Source organism: Oncorhynchus clarkii, unplaced genomic scaffold (assembly GCF_045791955.1).
Source record: "Oncorhynchus clarkii lewisi isolate Uvic-CL-2024 unplaced genomic scaffold, UVic_Ocla_1.0 unplaced_contig_1604_pilon_pilon, whole genome shotgun sequence".
NCBI lineage: Eukaryota > Metazoa > Chordata > Actinopteri > Salmoniformes > Salmonidae > Oncorhynchus > Oncorhynchus clarkii.
Window position 1 is genome coordinate 55438 of NW_027258067.1, and position 23841 is coordinate 79278.

At 49.5% G+C, this 23841-nt stretch overlaps 1 protein-coding gene across 1 annotated transcript in view; it reads left to right on the forward strand.

Annotated features, from left to right (window-relative positions):
* The window catches only part of LOC139394716 (rho GTPase-activating protein 8-like), a 35274-nt gene extending 11836 nt beyond the window's left edge, over nt 1-23438 (forward strand). Inside the window, exons 3-13 of the mRNA XM_071142814.1 lie at nt 3599-3742; nt 6019-6106; nt 8550-8681; nt 8866-8952; nt 9465-9563; nt 12560-12670; nt 12806-12879; nt 13655-13732; nt 15129-15257; nt 17612-17715; nt 22465-23438. Coding sequence (XP_070998915.1) covers nt 3599-3742; nt 6019-6106; nt 8550-8681; nt 8866-8952; nt 9465-9563; nt 12560-12670; nt 12806-12879; nt 13655-13732; nt 15129-15257; nt 17612-17715; nt 22465-22662 — 1244 coding nt within the window. The 3' untranslated portion in view covers nt 22663-23438. The remainder of the gene's footprint in view (nt 1-3598; nt 3743-6018; nt 6107-8549; nt 8682-8865; nt 8953-9464; nt 9564-12559; nt 12671-12805; nt 12880-13654; nt 13733-15128; nt 15258-17611; nt 17716-22464) is intronic.
* The last annotated feature ends 403 nt before the right edge of the window (nt 23439-23841 follow it).

Genomic DNA, 23841 nt, shown 5'->3' on the forward strand with positions numbered 1-23841 from the left:
AGTTTTTGGGGCGGAAACAGCAACGGACAGGAAGACCCGACACAAACCAGGAAATGGATGTGAATTTATAGAGGAGATGTTCAGTTATTCTCAATTATCAACATGTTTAGAAGGGAATGGGCCCATAACCTAGTCAGTAGTAGTAGTAGTCTGTTACAGGACTAGTTATGTGTGATTGTAGTGATGTCACCAACCTCCTCAGTGTGCTACAGAGCAACACTGTTTAATCAACGATTAGTGCTATCTGGGATCCTTGGGATGTCCATACCCTAAATCCTAACCTCTAAATCCTAACCTCTAAATCCTAACCTCTAAATCCTAAACCCTAACCGCTAAACCCTAACCGCTAAACCCTAAACCCTAACCGCTAAACCCTAAACCCTAACCGCTAAATCCTAAACCCTAACCGCTAAATCCTAAACCCTAACCCCTAACGCCTAAACCCTAACCCCTAATGCCTAAATCCTAACCCCTAAATCCTGTATCCTAAATCCTAACCCCTAAATCCTAACCCCTAAACTCCTAAATTCAATGCATTTAGTTGACTCCCTGCTAAGTTCAATACATTTAGTTGATTCCCTACTGAGTTCAATACATTTAGTTGACTCCCCACTGTGTTCAATACATTTAGTTGACTCCCTACTGAGTTCAATACATTTAGTTGACTCCCTACTGAGTTCAATACATTTAGTTGACTCCCTACTGAGTTCAATACATTTAGTTGATTCCCTACTGAGTTCAATACATTTAGTTGACTCCCTACTGAGTTCAATACATTTAGTTGACTCCCTACTGAGTTCAATACATTTAGTTGACTCCCTACTGAGTTCAATACATTTAGTTGATTCCCTACTGGGTTCAATACATTTAGTTGATTCCCTACTGGGTTCAATACATTTACTTGACTCCCTACTGTGTTCAATACATTTACTTGACTCCCTACTGAGTTCAATACATTTAGTTGACTCCCTACTGAGTTCAATACATTTAGTTGACTCCCTACTGAGTTCAATACATTTAGTTGACTCCCTACTGAGTTCAATACATTTAGTTGATTCCCTACTGAGTTCAATACATTTAGTTGACTCCCTACTGAGTTCAATACATTTAGTTGACTCCCTACTGAGTTCAATACATTTAGTTGATTCCCTACTGGGTTCAATACATTTAGTTGACTCACTACTGAGTTCAATACATTTAGTTGACTCCCTACTGAGTTCAATACATTTAGTTGACTCCCTACTGAGTTCAATACATTTAGTTGACTCCCTACTGAGTTCAATACATTTAGTTGACTCCCTACTGAGTTCAATACATTTAGTTGACTCCCTACTGAGTTCAATACATTTAGTTGATTCCCTACTGAGTTCAATACATTTAGTTGACTCCCTACTGAGTTCAATACATTTAGTTGACTCCCTACTGAGTTCAATACATTTAGTTGACTCCCTACTGAGTTCAATACATTTAGTTGACTCCCTACTGAGTTCAATACATTTAGTTGACTCCCTACTGAGTTCAATACATTTAGTTGACTCCCTACTGAGTTCAATACATTTAGTTGACTCCCTACTGAGTTCAATACATTTAGTTGATTCCCTGCTAAGTTCAATACACCCTGTTCCCTATACACCCTGTTCCCTATACACCCTGTTCCCTATACACCCTGTTCCCTATACACCCTGTTCCAACCCTAACCATTTTAAATATCAACTTCAATGGGTTAGGGACGTCCCGAGGATCCCAGATAGCACAGTAAATCAAATGTATTTATATAGCCCTTCTTACATCAGCTGATATCTCAAAGTGCTGTACAGAAACCCAGCCTAAAACCCCAAACAGCAAGCAATGCAGGTGTAGAAGCACGGTGGCTAGGAAAAACTCCCTAGAAAGGCCAAAACCTAGGAAGAAACCTAGAGAGGAACCAGGCTATGAGGGGTGGCCAGTCCTCTTCTGGCTGTGCCTGGTGGAGATTATAACAGAACATGGCCAAGAGTGGGCCTGACACTGGGGGTGAGTGGGCCTGACACTGGGGGTGAGTGGGCCTGACACTGGGGGCGAATGGGCCTGACACTGGGGGCGAGTGGGCCTGACACTGGGGGCGAGTGGGCCTGACACTGGGGGCGAGTGGGCCTGACACTGGGGGCGAGTGGGCCTGACACTGGGGGCGAGTGGGCCTGACACTGGGGGCGAGTGGGCCTGACACTGGGGGCGAGTGGGCCTGACACTGGGGGCGAGTGGGCCTGACACTGGGGGCGAGTGGGCCTGACACTGGGGGCGAGTGGGCCTGACACTGGGGGCGAGTGGGCCTGACACTGGGGGCGAGTGGGCCTGACACTGGGGGCGAGTGGGCCTGACACTGGGGGCGAGTGGGCCTGACACTGGGGGCGAGTGGGCCTGACACTGGGGGCGAGCGGGCCTGACACTGGGGGCGAGCGGGCCTGACACTGGGGGCGAGCGGGCCTGACACTGGGGGCGAGCGGGCCTGACACTGGGGGCGAGCGGGCCTGACACTGGGGGCGAGCGGGCCTGACACTGGGGGCGAGCGGGCCTGACACTGGGGCGGGCGGGCGAGCGGGCCTGACACTGGGGCGGGCGGGCGAGCGGGCCTGACACTGGGGCGGGCGAGCGGGCCTGACACTGGGGCGGGCGAGCGGGCCTGACACTGGGGCGGGCGACATTGACAGTTTTGGTGTAACATGGCGACCCTCTATTTGTCTCCTCAGAGCTGCAGAAGGAGGAAGATGAGGAACAGGGTCGTCGTGGGTACCGTCCGGATCGCCCTCCAGCCCCACGTAGAGTCAGCTTCAGCCAGGACACCTCTCACCCCTACTACGATGTGGCTCGACACGGGATCCTACAGGTCACAGGTAACCAGGACACCTCTCACCTCCTACTACGATGTGGCTCGACACGGGATCCTACAGGTAACCAGGACACCTCTCACCTCCTACTACGATGTGGCTCGACACGGGATCCTACAGGTAACCAGGACACCTCTCACCTCCTACTACGATGTGGCTCGACACGGGATCCTACAGGTAACCAGGACACCTCTCACCTCCTACTACGATGTGGCTCAACACAGGATCCTACAGGTAACCAGGACACCTCTCACCTCCTACTACGATGTGGCTCGACACGGGATCCTACAGGTAACCAGGACACCTCTCACCTCCTACTACGATGTGGCTCGACACGGGATCCTACAGGTAACCAGGACACCTCTCACCTCCTACTACGATGTGGCTCGACACGGGATCCTACAGGTAACCAGGACACCTCTCACCCCCTACTACGATGTGGCTCGACACGGGATCCTACAGGTAACCAGGACACTGGGGCGGGCGAGTGGGCCTGACACTGGGGCGGGCGAGTGGGCCTGACACTGGGGCGGGCGAGTGGGCCTGACACTGGGGCGGGCGAGTGGGCCTGACACTGGGGCGGGCGAGCGGGCCTGACACTGGGGCGGGCGAGCGGGCCTGACACTGGGGCGGGCGAGTGGGCCTGACACTGGGGCGGGCGAGTGGGCCTGACACTGGAACTGCAACATTGACAGTTTTGGTGTAACATGGCGACCCTCTATTTGTCTCCTCAGAGCTGCAGAAGGAGGAAGATGAGGAACAGGGTCGTCATGGGTACCGTCCGGATCGCCCTCCAGCCCCACGTAGAGTCAGCTTCAGCCAGGACACCTCTCACCCCTACTACGATGTGGCTCGACACGGGATCCTACAGGTCACAGGTAACCAGGACACCTCTCACCTCCTACTACGATGTGGCTCGACACGGGATCCTACAGGTAACCAGGACACCTCTCACCTCCTACTACGATGTGGCTCGACACGGGATCCTACAGGTAACCAGGACACCTCTCACCTCCTACTACGATGTGGCTCGACACGGGATCCTACAGGTCACAGGTAACCAGGACACCTCTCACCTCCTACTACGATGTGGCTCGACACGGGATCCTACAGGTAACCAGGACACCTCTCACCTCCTACTACGATGTGGCTCGACACGGGATCCTACAGGTAACCAGGACACCTCTCACCTCCTACTACGATGTGGCTTGACACAGGATCCTACAGGTAACCAGGACACCTCTCACCTTCTACTACGATGTGGCTCGACACGGGATCCTACAGGTAACCAGGACACCTCTCACCTCCTACTACGATGTGGCTCGACACGGGATCCTACAGGTAACCAGGACACCTCTCACCTCCTACTACGATGTGGCTCGACACGGGATCCTACAGGTAACCAGGACACCTCTCACCCCTACTACGATGTGGCTCGACACGGGAGCCTACAGGTCACAGGTAACCAGGACACCTCTCACCCCTACTACAATGTGGCTCGACACGGGATCCTACAGGTCACAGGTAACCAGGACACCTCTCACCCCTACTACGATGTGGCTCGACACGGGATCCTACAGGTCCACTGAAAAACATCCCCACAGCATGATGCTGCCACCACCATGCTTCACCATAGGGATGGTGCCAGGTTTCCTCCAAATGTGACCCTTGGCCTTCAATATTGGTTTCATCAGACCAGAGAATCTTGTTTCTCATGGTCTACGAGTCCTTTAGGTGCCTTTTGGAAAACTCATAGGGGGCTGTCATGTGCCTTTTACTGAGGAGTGGCTTCTGTCTGGCCACTCTACCATAAAGGTCTGATTGGTGGAGTGCTGCAGAAATGGTTGTCCTTCTGGAAGGTTCTCCCATCTCCACAAAGGAACTCTGGAGCTCTGTCAGAGTGACCACCGTCACCTCCCGGCCCAACCCCTTCTCCCCCGATTGCTCAGCTTGGCCAGGTAGCCGGCTCTAGGAAGTGGTGGTGGTTCCAAACTTCTTCCATTTAACAATGATGGGGGCCACTGTGTTCTTGGAGACATTCAATGCTGCTGACATTTTTTGGTACCCTTCCCCAGATCTGTGCCTCGACACAATCCTGTCTCGGAGCTCTACGGACAATTCCTTCGATCTCATGGCTTGATTTTTGCTCTGACATGCATTGTCAACTGTGGGACCTTTATATAGACAGGTGTGTGGCTTTCCAAATCATGTCCAATCAATTGAATTTACCACAGTTGGACTCCAATCAAGTTGTAGAAACATCTCAAGGATGATCAATGGAAACGGGAGGCACCTGAGCTCAACTTCGAGACTCATAGCAAAGAGTCTGAATTCTTATGTAAATAAGGTATGTGTGTTCTTTATTTTTATAGATTTTCAAAAAAATATATTTTTGCTTTGGCATTTTGTGGTAGTGTGTGTTGATTGATGAGGGACAACATGAATTTAATATATTTTAGAAGAAGGCTGTAACGTAACAACATGTTGGAAAAGGTGAAAGGGTCTGAATACTTCCTGAATGCCCTGTATCCTGTTGGGCCAACTTGTCCTAAAGGTGCGAGAGAAATATTCCAGACATCGTCTGGGACAGTTGTGGGATGCGATAGATCCCAAATGAACACAACCACAAGCATCAAAACACCTTTTAAAAGCAATGAAGCTGATACACCAGATCAGAACGTTTTGGCTTGAAAATCTTCCCAAAATGGCAGCAATGCCCCCGGCAGGAGGCTATGAGCACGATGTTCCTAAATGGCAGCCATGCCCCCGGCAGGAGGCTTTCAGCACGATGTTCCTAAATGGCAGCCATGCCCCTGGCAGGAGGCTTTCAGCACGATGTTCCTAAATGGCAGCCATGCCCCTGGCAGGAGGCTATGAGCACCAATGTTCCAAAATGCAATTAATTAGCGGGGAAAACACCATTCTCAAAAGTGATCCTGTGTGTAATGCTGTCTTATAAGTGGTGCATTTGTTTTATGGTGAAAAATGATCTTCCCCTCAAACTGTAAACTGACACACTGTCTGTGTATTCCAGTTAGGCTCTACACCGGTTCTAATAAGGATTAATGTGCTCTCTGTCCTCCTGTTCTCTCTCTCCTCCTGTTCTCTGTTCTCTCCTCCTGTTCTCTCTGTTCTCTCCTCCTGTTCTCTCCAGGTGATGATAACTATGGCAGGAAGCTAGTGATCTTCAGTAGCTGCCTGATGCCCCCCTCCCATCAGCTCAACCACCACCACCTACTGCAGTGAGTCAGGACAACCATCATACGATATGTGTTGTTTATGTACACTTGACCCTATGTAGCTCTATGTAGTCCATATCTACCTCTGTGGAACGTCCTCTATGGTCTGTTCTGCTCTATGTAGTCCATATCTACCTCTATGGTCTGTTCTGCTCTATGTAGTCCATATCTACCTCTATGGTCTGTTCTGCTCTATGTAGTCCATATCTACCTCTATGGTCTGTTCTGCTCTATGTAGTCCATATCTACCTCTGTGGTCTGTTCTGCTCTATGTAGTCCATATCTACCTCTGTGGTCTGTTCTGCTCTATGTAGTCCATATCTACCTCTATGGTCTGTTCTGCTCTATGTAGTCCATATCTACCTCTGTGGAACGTCCTCAACTCAATCAGCATGACAGAGTGATCGCCAGCCTTGTCCTCGTCAACACTCACACCTGTGTTAACGAGAGAATCACTGACATGATGTCAGCTGGTACTTTTGTGGCAGGGCTGAAATGCAGTGGAAATGTTTTTTAGGGGATTCCATTCATCTGCATGGCAAAGAGGGACTTGGCAATTAATTGCAATTCATCTGATCACTCTTCATAACATTCTGGAGTATATGCAAATTGCCATCATACAAACTGAGGCAGCAGACTGTGAAAATGTATATTTGTGTCATTCTAAAAACCTTTGGCCACGACTGTAGACTAGATTAACTGTTTCTGAATCATATCAATGGGATTCGTTTATTTTTAAAGGCAGTCGCTCTTTAAGCGCTCACCTTTTTATGATACAATATTTTTACGTAGTTATTTAAAAAAAATAAAAATCTTCAGGCTCTGTCAACTTGGCTGTTGATCATTTGCTAGACAGACATTTCCAAGTCTTGCCCTAGATTTTCAAGACGATTTAAGTCAAGACTGTAACTAGGCCCCTCAGGAACATTCAATGTCTTCTTGGTAAGCACCTCCAGTGTATATTTGGCCTTGTGTTTTAGGTTATTATCCTGCTGTAGGGTGCATTTGTCTCCCAGAGTCTGTTGGAAAGCAGACTGAACCAGGCTTTCCTCTTTTTCCCTGTGCTTAGCTCTGTTGTTTCTTTTTGATCCTGAAAAACTCCCCAGTCCTTTAACGATTACAAGCATACCCATAACATGATGCAGCCACCCCTATGCTTGAAAATATGGAGAGTGGTACTCAGTCATGTGTTGTGTTGGATTTGCCACAAACATAACACTTTGTATTCAAGACATAAAGTGAACTGCATTGACACATGTTTTGCAGTTTTACTTTAGTGTCTTGTTGCAAACAGGAAGCATGTTTTGGGATATTTGTTATTCTGTGCAGGCTTCCTACTTTTCACTCTGTCATTTAGGTTAGTATTGTGGAGTAACTACAATGTTGTTGATCCATCCTCAGTTTTCTCCTATCACAGACAATAAACTCTGTAACTGTTTTAAAGTCAACATTGGCCTCGTGGTGAAATCGCTGAGTGGTTTCCTTCCTCTCCGGCAACTGAGTTCGGGAGGAAGCCTGTATCTTTGTAGTGACTGGGTGTTTTGATACACCATCCAAAGTGTGTTTAATAACTTCACCGTGCTCAAAGGGATATTCAATGTCTGCTTTAAAAAACAAAAACATCTACCACTCGGTGCATTGGAAAACCTCCCTGGTCTTTGTGGTTGAACCGTCGACTGAGGGACCTTACAGATAATTGTATGCGTGGGGGTACAGAGATGAGGTAGTCATTCATAAATCATGTTGAACACTATCATTGAACACAGAGTGAGTCCATACAGTTTATTATGTGACTTGTTAAACACATTTTTACTCCTGAACTTCTTTTAGGCTTCTTACCATACCAAAGATGTTGAATACTTATCGACTCGATACATTTCAGTTTAGCATTTTTATATTCATTTGTAAAAAGTAAATCTAAAAACATATTGAATCAATTTGTCGCCGCTCCAGAACCTCCCGTAAGAGTTGAGATCTGGTGACTGAGACGGCCATGGAATGGGTTTTCCTGCTCATCAGACCAGTTGAGATCTGGTGACTGAGACGGCCATGGAATGGGTTTTCCTGCTCATCAGACCATTCCGTGACCCCTCCTCCTGCCTTGTGGATGGGGGCATTGTCATCTTATGGGGCCATATCCATGGTACCCAAAATAATGGCCTGCCCTGCATTTTTATACAAGACCCTAAAGCATGATGGGATGTTAATTGCTTAATGAACTCAGGAATCACACCTGTGTGGAAGCACATGCTTTCACTCTACTTTGTTATCCCCTCATTTAGTCAAGAGTTTTTCCATTATGTTTGGACTGTTACCTGAGTGCTCTGTTCTCTCCTCTCCCTGGCTGTAGGTATCTGATGTATACCCTGGCTCTGTTCTCTCCTCTCCCTGGCTGTAGGTATCTGATGTATACCCTGGCTCTGTTCTCTCCTCTCCCTGGCTGTAGGTATCTGATGTATACGCTGGACCAGTATGTAGAGAGTGACTATACGGTAGTGTACTTCCACCATGGTCTCCGCAGCTGCAACAAGCCCTCGCTACACTGGCTACGAAACGCCTACAGAGAATTTGACAGGAAGTAAGTCCCCCTGACCTCTAACCTACGACTTTTCAAGCCCTCTCAATCAAAATATAACTTGATGAGCCAGTTTTTCCAGAATAATGTTTAGTGTGTGTGTGTGTGTGTGTGTGTGTGTGTGTGTGTGTGTGTGTGTGTGTGTGTGTGTGTGTGTGTGTGTGTTTGTCAATGTATTACCTGATAGGTACAAGAAGAACCTGAAAGCCCTCTATGTCGTCCATCCTACTAACTTTATCAGAATCATCTGGAATATATTCCAACCACTCATCAGGTATGGTGCCCAGTCATCTTTCTACAGTAATAATCTAGAATACAGTATATTCCAACCACTCATCAGGTATGGTGCCCAGTCATCATTCTACAGTAATAATCTAGAATACAGTATATTCCAACCATTCATCAGGTATGGTGCCCAGTCATCTTTCTACAGTAATAATCTAGAATACAGTATATTCCAACCACTCATCAGGTATGGTGCCCAGTCATCTTTCTACAGTAATAATCTAGAATACAGTATATTCCAACCACTCATCAGGTATGGTGCCCAGTCATCTTTCTACAGTAATAATCTAGAATACAGTATATTCCAACCATTCATCAGGTATGGTGCCCAGTCATCTTTCTACAGTAATAATCTAGAATACAGTATATTTCTACAGTAAAGATGCCATTCCAGGCCTGTACTGTACATGTTTAAGTCTGGTCTCCACAACAGTATTCATGACTATGAAAGACCTTTGGCATATTGACTGACCTTTCTAACACTCTGTTCTTCCTGTTTAGTCACAAGTTTGGTAAGAAGCTGACCTATGTAAACTACCTGTCTGAGCTCAGAGATCACCTGAGCTGGGATCAGCTCATCATCCCACCTGATGTCCTCAGGTAGGTTACACCTCTACACCACTACCTTACCCTGACCCCTGACCTTAACCCTAACTACCTGGCTGAGCTCAGAGACCACCTGATGTCTTCAGGTAGGTTACACCTCTATACCACTCCCTGACCTTAACACTGACCCCTGACCTGTAGCTGCTCATTAGCTTGATATCAGCAGAGTTTCATGTATTCATGTATCCAACCAATCATGGAGGTAGTGTATTCATGTACCCAACCAATCACGGAGGTAGTGTATTCATGTACCCAACCAATCACGGAGGTAGTGTATTCATGTACCCAACCAATCACGGAGGTAGTGTATTCATGTATCCAACCAATCACGGAGGTAGTGTATTCATGTATCCAACCAATCACGGGGGTAGTGTATTCATGTATCCAACCAATCATGGAGGTAGTGTATTCATGTACCCAACCAATCACGGAGGTAGTGTATTCATGTACCCAACCAATCACGGAGGTAGTGTATTCATGTATCCAACCAGCCCCGGAGGTGTTGTGTCCATCCAGCCCCGGAGGTGTTGTGTCCAACCAGCCCCGGAGGTGTTGTGTCCAACCAGCCCCGGAGGTGTTGTGTCCATCCAGCCCCGGAGGTGTTGTGTCTAACCAGCCCCGGAGGTGTTGTGTCTAACCAGCCCCGGAGGTGTTGTGTCCAACCAGCCCCGGAGGTGTTGTGTCCAACCAGCCCCGGAGGTGTTGTGTCCAACCAGCCCCGGAGGTGGTGTGTCTAACCAGCCCCGGAGGTGGTGTGTCTAACCAGCCCCGGAGGTGGTGTGTCTAACCAGCCCCGGAGGTGGTGTGTCTAACCAGCCCCGGAGGTGTTGTGTCCAACCAGCCCCGGAGGTGTTGTGTCCAACCAGCCCCGGAGGTGTTGTGTCCAACCAGCCCCGGAGGTGTTGTGTCCAACCAGCCCCGGAGGTGTTGTGTCCAACCAGCCCCGGAGGTGTTGTGTCCAACCAGCCCCGGAGGTGTTGTGTCTAACCAGCCCCGGAGGTGGTGTGTCTAACCAGCCCCGGAGGTGTTGTGTCTAACCAGCCCCGGAGGTGTTGTCTAACCAGCCCCGGAGGTGGTGTGTCCAACCAGCCCCGGAGGTGGTGTGTCCAACCAGCCCCGGAGGTGTTGTGTCCAACCAGCCCCGGAGGTGTTGTGTCCAACCAGCCCCGGAGGTGTTGTGTCTAACCAGCCCCGGAGGTGTTGTGTCTAACCAGCCCCGGAGGTGTTGTGTCTAACCAGCCCCGGAGGTGTTGTGTCTAACCAGCCCCGGAGGTGTTGTGTCTAACCAGCCCCGGAGGTGTTGTGTCTAACCAGCCCCGGAGGTGTTGTGTCTAACCAGCCCCGGAGGTGTTGTGTCTAACCAGCCCCGGAGGTGGTGTGTCTAACCAGCCCCGGAGGTGGTGTGTCTAACCAGCCCCGGAGGTGGTGTGTCTAACCAGCCCCGGAGGTGTTGTGTCTAACCAGCCCCGGAGGTGTTGTGTCTAACCAGCCCCGGAGGTGTGATAAAATAGGAGTGATTTTATTTCAGCTTTTATTTCTTTCATCACATTCCTAGTGGTTTACATACACTCAATTAGTATTTGGTTGCATTGCCTTTAAATTGTTAAACATGGGTCAAATGTTTTGGGTAGCCTTCCACAAGCTTCCCACAAAAAGTTGGGTGAATTTTGGCCCGTTCCTCTTGACAGAGCTGGTGTAACTGAGTCAGGTTTGTAGGCCTCCTTGCTAGCACATGCTTTTACAGTTCTTCCTACAAATGTTCCACAGGATTGAGGTCAGAGCTTTGTGATGGCCACTCCAATACCTTGACTTAGTTGTCCGTAAGCCATTTTGCCACAACTTTGGAAGTATGCTTGGGGTCATTTGGAAGACCCATTTGCGACCAAGCTTTAACGTCCCGACTGATGTCTTGAGATGTTGCTTCAATATATCCACATAACTTTCCTCTCTCATGATGCCATCTATTTTGTCAGGGGCACCAGTCTCTCCTGCAGCAAAGCTCCCCCACAACATGATGCTGCCACCCCCGTGCTTCACGGTTGGGATGGTGTTCTTCGGCTTGCAAGCCTCCCCCTTTTCCTCCAAACATAACGATGGTCATTATGGCCAAACCATTCTATTTTTGTTTCATCAGACCAGAGGACATTTCTCCAAAAAGTACGGTCTTTGTCCCCATGTGCAGTTGCAAACTGTAGTCTGGCTTTTTTTTCTAGAGGTTTTGGAGCAGTGGCTTCTTCCTTGCTGAGAGGCCTTTCAGGTTATGTCGATATAGGACTCGTTTTACTGTGGATGGAGATAATTTTGTACCTGTTTCCTCCAGCATCTTCACAAGGTCCTTTGCTGTTGTTCTGGGATTGATTTGCACTTTTCGCACCAAAGTACATTCATCTCTTGGAGACAGAACGCATCTCCTTCCTGAGCGGTATGACGGCTGCATGGTCCCATGGTGTTTATACTTGCATACTATTGTATGTACAGATGAACGCAGTACCTTCAGGCGTTTGGAAATTGCTCCCAAGGATTTTCCAGACTTGTGGAGGGCAAAACATTTTTTCCAGAGGTCTTGGCTGATTTTCTTTTGATTTTCCCGTGATGTCAAGCAAAGAGTTTGAAGGTAGGTCTTGAAATACATCCACAGGTACACCTCCAATTGACTCAAATAATGTCAATTAGCCTATCAGAAGCTTCTAAAGCCATGACATCACTTTCTGGAATTTTCCAAGCTGTTTAAAAGGCACAATCAACTTAGTGTATGTAAATGTCTGATCCACTGGATTTGTGATACAGTGAATTATAAGTGATATAATCTGTAAACAATTGTTGGAATAATTACTTCTGTCATGCACAAGGTAGATGTCCTAACAGACTTGCCAAAACTAAAGTTTGTTAACAAGAACTTTGTGGAGCGTTTGAAAAACGAGTTAATGACTCCAATCTAAGAGTATGTAAACTTCTGACTTCAACTGTACATGACCATGTATTTACTACAGGCATGATGAGAGGCTGCAGGCGGCCCAGAAGGGAGGTCTGCACCCCTCATCTAAGACTCCTCCCCCCAGACCTCCTCTGCCCACTCAGCAGTTTGGAGTCAGCCTGCAATAGTGAGTATTTTAACTGAGTCCCCTTTGCTCGTCCCCCCCCCCCCCTTAGCCGCTCCATATTTCCACCATGGTTATGCCAACTAATATGATGTTCCATACTGCAAGCCTACTGAACTAGACGTGTTCTTTTCCCAGTATTGCTGAGAAGAACCAGGGAGTTATGATCCCTCCTGTGATGTCCCAGACTGTGGCTTATCTCAAAGACAAAGGTAAGAAGATAGGAGCTGTCTGATAGGACCTTGGATCAGGTACAGGACCTCTACAGTAATAGTTGTTGAGGTAGGAGCTGTCTGATAGGACCTTAGATCAGGTACAGGACCTCTACAGTAATAGTTGAGGTAGGAGCTGTCTGATAGGACCTTGGATCAGGTACAGGACCTCTACAGTAATAGTTGTTGAGGTAGGAGCTGTCTGATAGGACCTTGGATCAGGTGCCAGACCTCTACAGTCATAGTTGTTGAGGTAGGAGCTGTCTGATAGGACCTTGGCTCAGGTACAGGACCTCTACAGTAATAGTAGTTGAGGTAGGAGCTGTCTGATAGGACCTTGGATCAGGTACAGGACCTCTACAGTAATAGTAGTTGAGGTAGGAGCTGTCTGATAGGACCTTGGCTCAGGTACAGGACCTCTACAGTAATAGTTGAGGTAGGAGCTGTCTGATAGGACCTTGGCTCAGGTACAGGACCTCTACAGTAATAGTTGTTGAGGTAGGAGCTGTCTGATAGGACCTTGGATCAGGTACAGGACCTCTACAGTAATAGTTGTTGAGGTAGGAGCTGTCTGAAAGGACCTTGGATCAGGTACAGGACCTCTACAGTAATAGTTGTTGAGGTAGGAGCTGTCTGATAGGACCTTGGATCAGGTACAGGACCTCTACAGTAATAGTTGTTGAGGTAGGAGCTGTCTGAAAGGACCTTGGATCAGGTACAGGACCTCTACAGTAATAGTAGTTGAAGCCTTTCACTCCCTCCCACCTCTCCTCAGGCCTCCAGACAGAAGGTATCTTCAGGAGGTCCGCTCGTGTTCAGCTCATCAAGGACGTCCAGAAGCTCTACAACCAGGGTGAGATGGAACCTTTATAACCTCCATAATAACTTGTATAACCTCCATAATAACCTCCATAATAACCTTTAGAACCTCCATAATACCCTCTATAACCTACATATTAACTTGTATAACCTCCATAATAACCTTTAGAACCTCCATAATACCCTCTATAACCTCCTTATTAACTTTTATAACCTCCATAATATTCTTCATAATAACCTTTATAAGCTCCTATTAGCTCTACAACCAGGGTGAGATGGAACCTCTATAACCCCCATAATAACCTTTATAACCTCCATAATAACCTGTATAAGCTCTACAACCAGGGTGAGATGGAACCTCTATAACCTCCATAATAACCTTTATAACCTCCATAATAACCTTTATAGCCTCCATAATAACCTTTATAACCTCTTAGCTCTACAACCAGGGTGAGATGGAACCTGTAACCTCCATAACAACCTTTATAACCTCCATAATAACCTTTATAGCCTCCATAATAACCTTTATAACCTCTTAGCTCTACAACCAGGGTGAGATGGAACCTGTAACCTCCATAACAACCTTTATAACCTCCATAATAACCTTTATAAGCTCTACAACCAGGGTGAGATGGAACCTCTATAACCTCCATAATAACCTTTATAACCTCCATAATAACCTTTATAACCTCCATAATAACCTTTATAGCCTCCATAATAACCTTTATAACCTCTTAGCTCTACAACCAGGGTGAGATGGAACCTGTAACCTCCATAATAACCTTTATAACCTCCATAATAACCTTTATAAGCTCTACAACCAGGTTGAGATGGAACCTCTATAACCTCCATAATAACCTCTATAACCTCCTATAAGCCCTTTAACCAGAGGTAGAGGAGCTGGAACTCTGAGCCCCGCCAGAGGCGGGGGTCTCCCGGGGCCAGAGGCGGGGGTCTCCCGGGGCCAGAGGCGGGGCTTTTATCTCTCACTACCAGGAAGCAGAGATCAATAATAATCCAGATCAACCTCCATCTCCTCTGTCTCAGATGACATCACACCACAGACTTCTGTTGACTGCAGCAGGCCAGCAGACTGAGTTTCCATGAGTCAAACCACGTACTGTCTGACAACATGTAGAATCAATCAACCACACACTAGATACAGTACAGAGAGAGATTTGTAGAAAACATGACAATTATAACAATCTATGATTCCATTTCAATAGTTTGAATGTAGCGTTTGCGTCAGGGTTGTCCACGGAATGGTTTTACTCTGGACTCAGACATCCGCTGTGCTCAGTATTGATAAAGAAGTCCAATGGCCGCCATCAGTCAGAGGATGAATCTGTGGTCCAGGTTTTTAGGTCTCTGTCTCTCCTCCTCCTCAGGGAAGCTCAGTCTGTTATCAGGTCTCTATCTCCCCTCCTCAGGGAAGCCAGTGGTGTTCGAGCAGTACGGAGACATACACGTGCCTGCTGTGATCCTGAAGACCTTCCTCAGAGAGCTTCCTGAACCTCTGCTCACCTTCTCTCTCTACCACCAGATACAGGACGTAGTCCGTAAGTGCATGTGCCGAGGCTTCAGCTCAGCAGGCTAAACACAGGCCACGGGTCCAATACAATGCCTTTTTCCTACAGAGTTCTCTGTCGGCATCGTTCACACACCCTCTTAAGCCTTAGCTCCACCCATCTCTTTAAAATGTCACATGACGGCGGCTCTCTCTCGTCGTCGGCGGCTCTCTCTCGTCGTCGTCGGCGGCTCTCTCTCGTCGTCGGCGGCTCTCTCTCGTCGTCGGCGGCTCTCTCTCGTCGTCGGCGGCTCTCTCTCGTCGTCGGCGGCGGCTCTCTCTCGTCGTCGGCGGCGGCTCTCTCTCGTCGTCGGCGGCGGCTCTCTCTCGTCGTCGGCGGCGGCTCTCTCTCGTCGTCGGCGGCGGCTCTCTCTCGTCGTCGGCGGCGGCTCTCTCTCGTCGTCGGCGGCGGCTCTCTCTCGTCGTCGGCGGCGGCTCTCTCTCGTCGTCGGCGGCGGCTCTCTCTCGTCGTCGGCGGCGGCTCTCTCTCGTCGTCGGCGGCGGCTCTCTCTCGTCGTCGGCGGCGGCTCTCTCTCGTCGTCGTCGGCGGCTCTCTCTCGTCGTCGTCGGCGGCTCTCTCTCGTCGTCGTCGGCGGCTCTCTCTCGTCGTCGTCGGCGGCTCTCTCTCGTCGTCGTCGGCGGCTCTCTCTCGTCGTCGTCGGCGGCTCTCTCTCGTCGTCGGCGGCGGCTCTCTGTCGTCGTCGGCGGCGGCTCTCTCGTCGTAGACGGGAGTTTGTACCTTCAGACATGTGCAATGGTTCTAAATGGGAACACTGTCTAGCCGGCACGCAGGGCAGCTGAATCAAGAGCACCTCCCTCAAACAGAGCAGCACCAATAGAATAATAGAAAAGGGGGGTCTATAGATGGACTTCCCCCATGTAACCATGGAGACGTGGGGTTCCAACCATTTGAACGTTAACAGTTCATCAGTACCCATATTATCCCTTATCTCAGCCAATCATGGAAAGCCATGGAGCATCCTGTATTTTTCCTTATAACTCAGTGCTTTCTCCTTGGCTGAACTGGGCTCCATTATGTAACACTGGAATTCATATCTCCAGATCCCAGACCAGTCTCCTTGGCTGAACTGGGCTCCATTATGTAACACTGGAATTCATATCTCCAGATCCCAGACCAGTCTCCTTGGCTGAACTGGGCTCCATTATGTAACACTGGAATTCATATCTCCAGATCCCAGACCAGTCTCCTTGGCTGAACTGGGCTCCATTATGTAACACTGGAATTCATATCTCCAGATCCCAGACCAGTCTCCTTGGCTGAACTGGGCTCCATTATGTAACACTGGAATTCATATCTCCAGATCCCAGACCAGTCTCCTTGGCTGAACTGGGCTCCATTATGTAACACTGGAATTCATATCTCCAGATCCCAGACCAGTCTCCTTGGCTGAACTGGGCTCCATTATGTAACACTGGAATTCATATCTCCAGATCCCAGACCAGTCTCCTTGGCTGAACTGGGCTCCATTATGTAACACTGGAATTCATATCTCCAGATCCCAGACCAGTCTCCTTGGCTGAACTGGGCTCCATTATGTAACACTGGAATTCATATCTCCAGATCCCAGACCAGTCTCCTTGGCTGAACTGGGCTCCATTATGTAACACTGGAATTCATATCTCCAGATCCCAGACCAGTCTCCTTGGCTGAACTGGGCTCCATTATGTAACACTGGAATTCATATCTCCAGATCCCAGACCAGTCTCCTTGGCTGAACTGGGCTCCATTATGTAACACTGGAATTCATATCTCCAGATCCCAGACCAGTCTCCTTGGCTGAACTGGGCTCCATTATGTAACACTGGAATTCATATCTCCAGATCCCAGACCAGTCTCCTTGGCTGAACTGGGCTCCATAATGTAACACGGGAATTCATATCTCCAGATCCCAGACCAGTCTCCTTGGCTGAACTGGGCTCCATTATGTAACACTGGAATTCATATCTCCAGATCCAAGACCACTGTGAAGTAGGAACCTGCATCAATATACACATTTAACGGCTCTACTGTGAAGTAGGAACCTGCATCAATATACTAATTTAACGACTCTACTGTGAAGTAGGAACCTGTATCAATATACTAATTTAACGACTCTACTGTGAAGTAGGAACCTGTATCAATATACTAATTTAACGACTCTACTGTGAAGTAGGAACCTGTATCAATATACTAATTTAACGACTCTACTGTGAAGTAGGAACCTGTATCAATTGCCCAACTTCCTGAAGTGGGTCACATATGAAACAGACCGTGGTGACCCGGTGTATCTGAATCAGAAAGAGAACCTCAACGTGTGATGTGTGACGTACAGCTTGTTGTTCCAGGAGTGGAGAGCAGTCTACGAGTGACCACCTGTAAACACATCCTAGAGAGACTACCAGAACACAACTACATGGTGTTGAAGTACCTGCTCTGCTTCCTGAACATGGTAACAACACCGCACGGCAACACACAACACCGCACGGCAACACACACCAACATGACACAACACCGCACGGCAACACACAACACCGCACGGCAACTCACACCAACATGACACAACACCGCACGGCAACACACAACAACATGACACAACACCGCACGGCAACTCACACCAACATGACACAACACCGCACGGCAACACACAACAACATGACACAACACCGCACGGCAACTCACACCAACATGACACAACACCGCACGGCAACTCACACCAACATGACACAACACCGCACGGCAACACACAACAACATGACACAACACCGCACGGCAACACACAACAACATGACACAACACCGCACGGCAACACACAACACCGCACGGCAACACACAACAACATGACACAACACCGCACGGCAACACACAACACCGCACGGCAACTCACACCAGCATGACACAACACCGCATGGCAACACACAACACCGCACGGCAACTCACACCAACATGACACAACACCGCACGGCAACACACAACATCATGACACAACACCGCACGGCAACACACAACAACATGACACAACACCGCACGGCAACACACCGCACGGCAACACACACCAACATGACACAACACCGCACGGCAACACACAACAACATGACACAACACCGCACGGCAACACACAACAACATGACAACACCGTACGGCAAAACACAAGAACATGACACAACACCGCACGGCAACACACAACAACATGACGCAACACCGCACGACAACACCGCACGGCAACACACAACCACATGACGCAACACCGCACGGCAACACACAACACATGACGCAACAGCGCACGGCAACACACAACCACATGACGCAACACCGCACGGCAACACACAACCACATGACGCAACACCGCACGGCAACACACAACAACATGACGCAACACCGCACGGCAACACACAACAACATGACGCAACACCGCACGGCAACACACAACAACATGACGCAACACCGCACGGCAACACACAACAACATGACGCAACACCGCACGGCAACACACAACACCGCACGGCAACACACAACCACATGACACAACACCGCACGGCAACACACAACATCATGACACAACACCGCACGGCAACATACAACACCGCACGGCAACACACAACCACATGACACAACACCGCACGGCAACACACAACCACATGACACAACACCGCACGGCAACACACAACACCGCACGGCAACACACAACCACATGACACAACACCGCACGGCAACATACAACACCGCACGGCAACACACAACCACATGACACAACACCGCACGGCAACACACAACCACATGACACAACACCGCACGGCAACACACAACACCGCACGGCAACACACAACCACATGACACAACACCGCACGGCAACACACAACACCGCACGGCAACACACAACCACATGACGCAACACCGCACGGCAACACACAACCACATGACACAACACCGCACGGCAACACACAACACCGCACGGCAACACACAACCACATGACACAACAGCGCACGGCAACACACAACCACATGACACAACAGCGCACGGCAACACACAACCACATGACACAACACCGCACGGCAACACACAACCACATGACACAACACCGCACGGCAACACACAACCACATGACACAACACCGCACGGCAACACACAACATGACACAACACCGCACGGCAACACACAACCACATGACACAACACCGCACGGCAACACACAACATGACACAACACCGCACGGCAACACACAACATGACACAACACCGCACGGCAACACACAACCACATGACACAACACCGCACGGCAACACACAACATGACACAACACCGCACGGCAACACACAACCACATGACACAACACCGCACGGCAACACACAACATGACACAACACCGCACGGCAACACACAACCACATGACACAACACCGCACGGCAACACACAACCACATGACACAACACCGCACGGCAACACACAACATGACACAACACCGCACGGCAACACACAACCACATGACACAACACCGCACGGCAACACACAACCACATGACACAACACCGCACGGCAACACACAACCACATGACACAACACCGCACGGCAACACACAACCACATGACACAACACCGCACGGCAACACACAACAACATGACACAACACCGCACGGCAACACACAACCACATGACACAACACCGCACGGCAACACACAACATGACCCAACACCGCACGGCAACACACAACCACATGACCCAACACCGCACGGCAACACACAACCACATGACACAACACCGCACGGCAACACACAACACCGCACGGCAACACACAACCACATGACACAACACCGCACGGCAACACACAACATGACACAACACCGCACGGCAACACACAACATGACACAACACCGCACGGCAACACACAACCACATGACACAACACCGCACGGCAACACACAACACCGCACGGCAACACACAACCACATGACACAACACCGCACGGCAACACACAACATGACACAACACCGCACGGCAACACACAACATGACACAACACCGCACGGCAACACACAACAACATAGTGCTGAAGTACGCTCTGCTTCCTGCTCATGATCAGAACCACATTAAAACACCATTATCCTTCTATCATGTTCAACAGGCTGTACGGCTGATGTTCTGTCTCCACAACACAACTGATGTTCTGGCTCCACACCACAACACACCACAACACAACTGATGTTCTGGCTCCACAACACAACTGATGTTCTGTCTCCACAACACAACTGATGTTCTGTCTCCACAACACAACTGATGTTCTGGCTCCACAACACAACACAACACAACACAACTGATGTTCTGGCTCCACAACACAACTGATGTTCTGGCTCTACACCACAACACACCACAACACAACTGATGTTCTGGCTCTACACCACAACACACCACAACACAACTGATGTTCTGGCTCCACACCACAACACACCACAACTGATGTTCTGGCTCCACACCACAACACAACACAAATGATGTTCTGGCTCCACACCACAACACAACTGATGTTCTGGCTCCACAACACAACACAATAACTTCTCAAAGGTCTTTGTTCTACATATGAAGACAGACTCTTTACACAATGTAATGTCCGTAAGATGAGACATCTCAAAGGGCTTTGTTCTACATATGAAGACAGACTCTTTACAGAATGTAATGTCCTTAAGATGAGACATCTCAAAGCCCACTGAATAAATATTGCTGAAAATGACAGTTTTGTTTTTGTCTGTTAAACCAAATGCACAGCTATATGAATGCCGTGTAGACATTTTAGAAAAGGCCTGACCAACAAAAAACAGACCACTACAATAATAGTCCACTGTTGAGAGAAATCAAACCCACTTCCCCCTTTTTCTCCCATGTGAAATGCTGAGGTTTCAATAGGTTTCAATGTAGAGAGAACCCCTCTCTCTCCGTTCACACTGACCTTTAACTAACCAACCTTAGCCAGAACTAACCCACAAGGCCTCAGACAGGACGGCTGGAGATGTGTCCCTAACAGAACCTTGGCCCCTATATAGTGCACTGCCTTTGACCAGGGCCCCATAGGGAATAGGGGAGCCATTTGGGATGAGGGCTTGCTCTGATCCAGATTGTAAGGACTCCCAGGGCTATGTTTAAAGTTCTCCAGGAGACAGACTAATGCTTCACTCTCTGAGACTTTACATTCACTTCCCATGCTGATGTTAATATAATGCTGCTTGTCTAGAACGTTGCAGGTTCATATGGTGACACTGTATTAGACTGTATCATCTAGTCCGATCTCTCCTGGGTTCCGTTAGACACATTATCACACCGGGCCGAGAGGGGACTGGTTATCAGACCGGGCTGAGAGGGGACTGGTTATCGGACCGGGCCGAGAGGGGACTGGTTATCAGACCAGGGGACTGGTTATCACACTGGGCCGAGAGGGGACTGGTTATCAGACCAGGGGACTGGTTATCAGACTGGGCCGAGAGGGGACTGGTTATCAGACCAGGGGACTGGTTATCAGACCGGGCCGAGAGGGGACTGGTTATCAGACCGGGCCGAGAGGGGACTGGTTATCAGACCGGGACGAGAGGGGGCTGGTTATCAGACCGGGACGAGAGGGGGCTGGTTAACGGACCGGGCCGAGAGGGGGCTGGTTAACGGACCGGGCCGAGAGGGGGCTGGTTATCGGACCGGGCCGAGAGGGGGCTGGTTATCGGACCGGGCCGAGAGGGGGCTGGTTATCGGACCGGGCCGAGAGGGGGCTGGTTATCGGACCGGGCCGAGAGGGGGCTGGTTATCGGACCGGGCCGAGAGGGGACTGGTTATCGGACCGGGGGACTGGTTATCGGACCGGGGGACTGGTTATCGGACCGAGCTGACGGTGGACGGGTTATCGGACCGGTGGACGGGTTATCGGACCGGGCCGACGGGTTATCGGACCGGGCCGACGGGTTATCGGACCGGGCCGACGAGGTCAGGATCATACTCTATGATCCTTCTGACAGGTTGAATAGCAGGCGGTCTGTTTGGTCAGGATCGTACTCTGACAGGTTGAATAGCAGGCAGTCTGTTTAGTCAGGATCGTACTCTGACAGGTTGAATAGCAGGCAGTCTGTTTAGTCAGGATCGTACTCTGACAGGTTGAATAGCAGGCAGTCTGTTTAGTCAGGATCAAGTGTAAACACTTTCTCTCTCCCTCTTCCCCTCCCTCCTCCTCCTCCAGGTCTCTCAGCAGAGTATCATCAACAAGATGTCTCCCTCCAACCTGGCTTGTGTGTTTGGTGTCAATCTGTCCTGGCCTTCTCAGGGCTCTGTCTCTCTGACATCTCTAACACCGCTCAACATCTTCACTGAGATCCTTATAGAACATTACCATACAGTCTTCAGCTCCCGCTGCCCACAAGCAGAGGTACTGCCCTGATACCAGCCCCGGTACCAGCCCTGATACCAGCCCCGATACCACCTGATACCAGCCCCGATACCAGCCCCGACACCAGCCCCGACACCAGCCCCGATACCAGCCCCGATACCAGCCCCGATACCAGCCCCGATACCAGCCACGGGACCAGCCCTGATACCAGCCCCGATACCAGCCCCGATACCAGCCCCGATACCAGCCCCGATACCAGCCCCGGTACCAGCCCCGATACCAGCCCCGGTACCAGCCCCCGGTACCAGCCCCGGTACCACCTGATACCAGCCCCGGTACCAGCCCCGGTACCACCTGATACCAGCCCCGGTACCACCTGATACCAGCCCCGGTACCACCTGATACCAGCCCCGGTCCCAGCCCCGGTACCAGCCCCGGTCCCAGCCCCGGTCCCAGCCCCGGTACCAGCCCCGGTACCACCTGATACCAGCCCCGATACCAGCCCACCACCGTACGGACAGGCTCCACTGCACAGCCCAACACCCAGCTACTCAACCCAACAAAACAGACACGCTGTGATTGTCTACTGGGATGACCTGTTTTTGAAGAATGTCCCCAACCACCTGTTGCTGCTGAAACAAGATGGCTCCCAGAATCTGTTCCTTTTCTTTCTCCTGTGACATAATCCAGTTTGTTTTGGTGCATAACTTACTGACTTTATTGGCCCCATGGGGACATGTTGATACAGTGTCATGTAAACATTTAAAGTTTAAATACAAAACAAAATTGACAAAACAACTTTCATAACAGTTACATACCAATAAAAACATGTTTTTAAAGACTAGCCTGCTGGCCTTACTGAGTCTATAGGAACATTAGCCTGCTGGCCTTACTGAGTCTATAGGAACATTAGCCTGCTGGCCTTACTGAGTCTATAGGAACATTAGCCTGCTGGTCTTACTGAGTCTATAGGAACATTAGCCTGCTGGCCTTACTGAGTCTATAGGAACATTAGCCTGCTGGCCTTACTGAGTCTATAGGAACATTAGCCTGCTGGTCTTACTGAGTCTATAGGAACATTAGCCTGCTGGTCTTACTGAGTCTATAGGAACATTAGCCTGCTGGTCTTACTGAGTCTATAGGAACATTAGACTGCTGACCTTACTGAGTCTATAGGAACATTAGACTGCTGGCCTTACTGAGTCTATAGGAACATTAGACTGCTGGCCT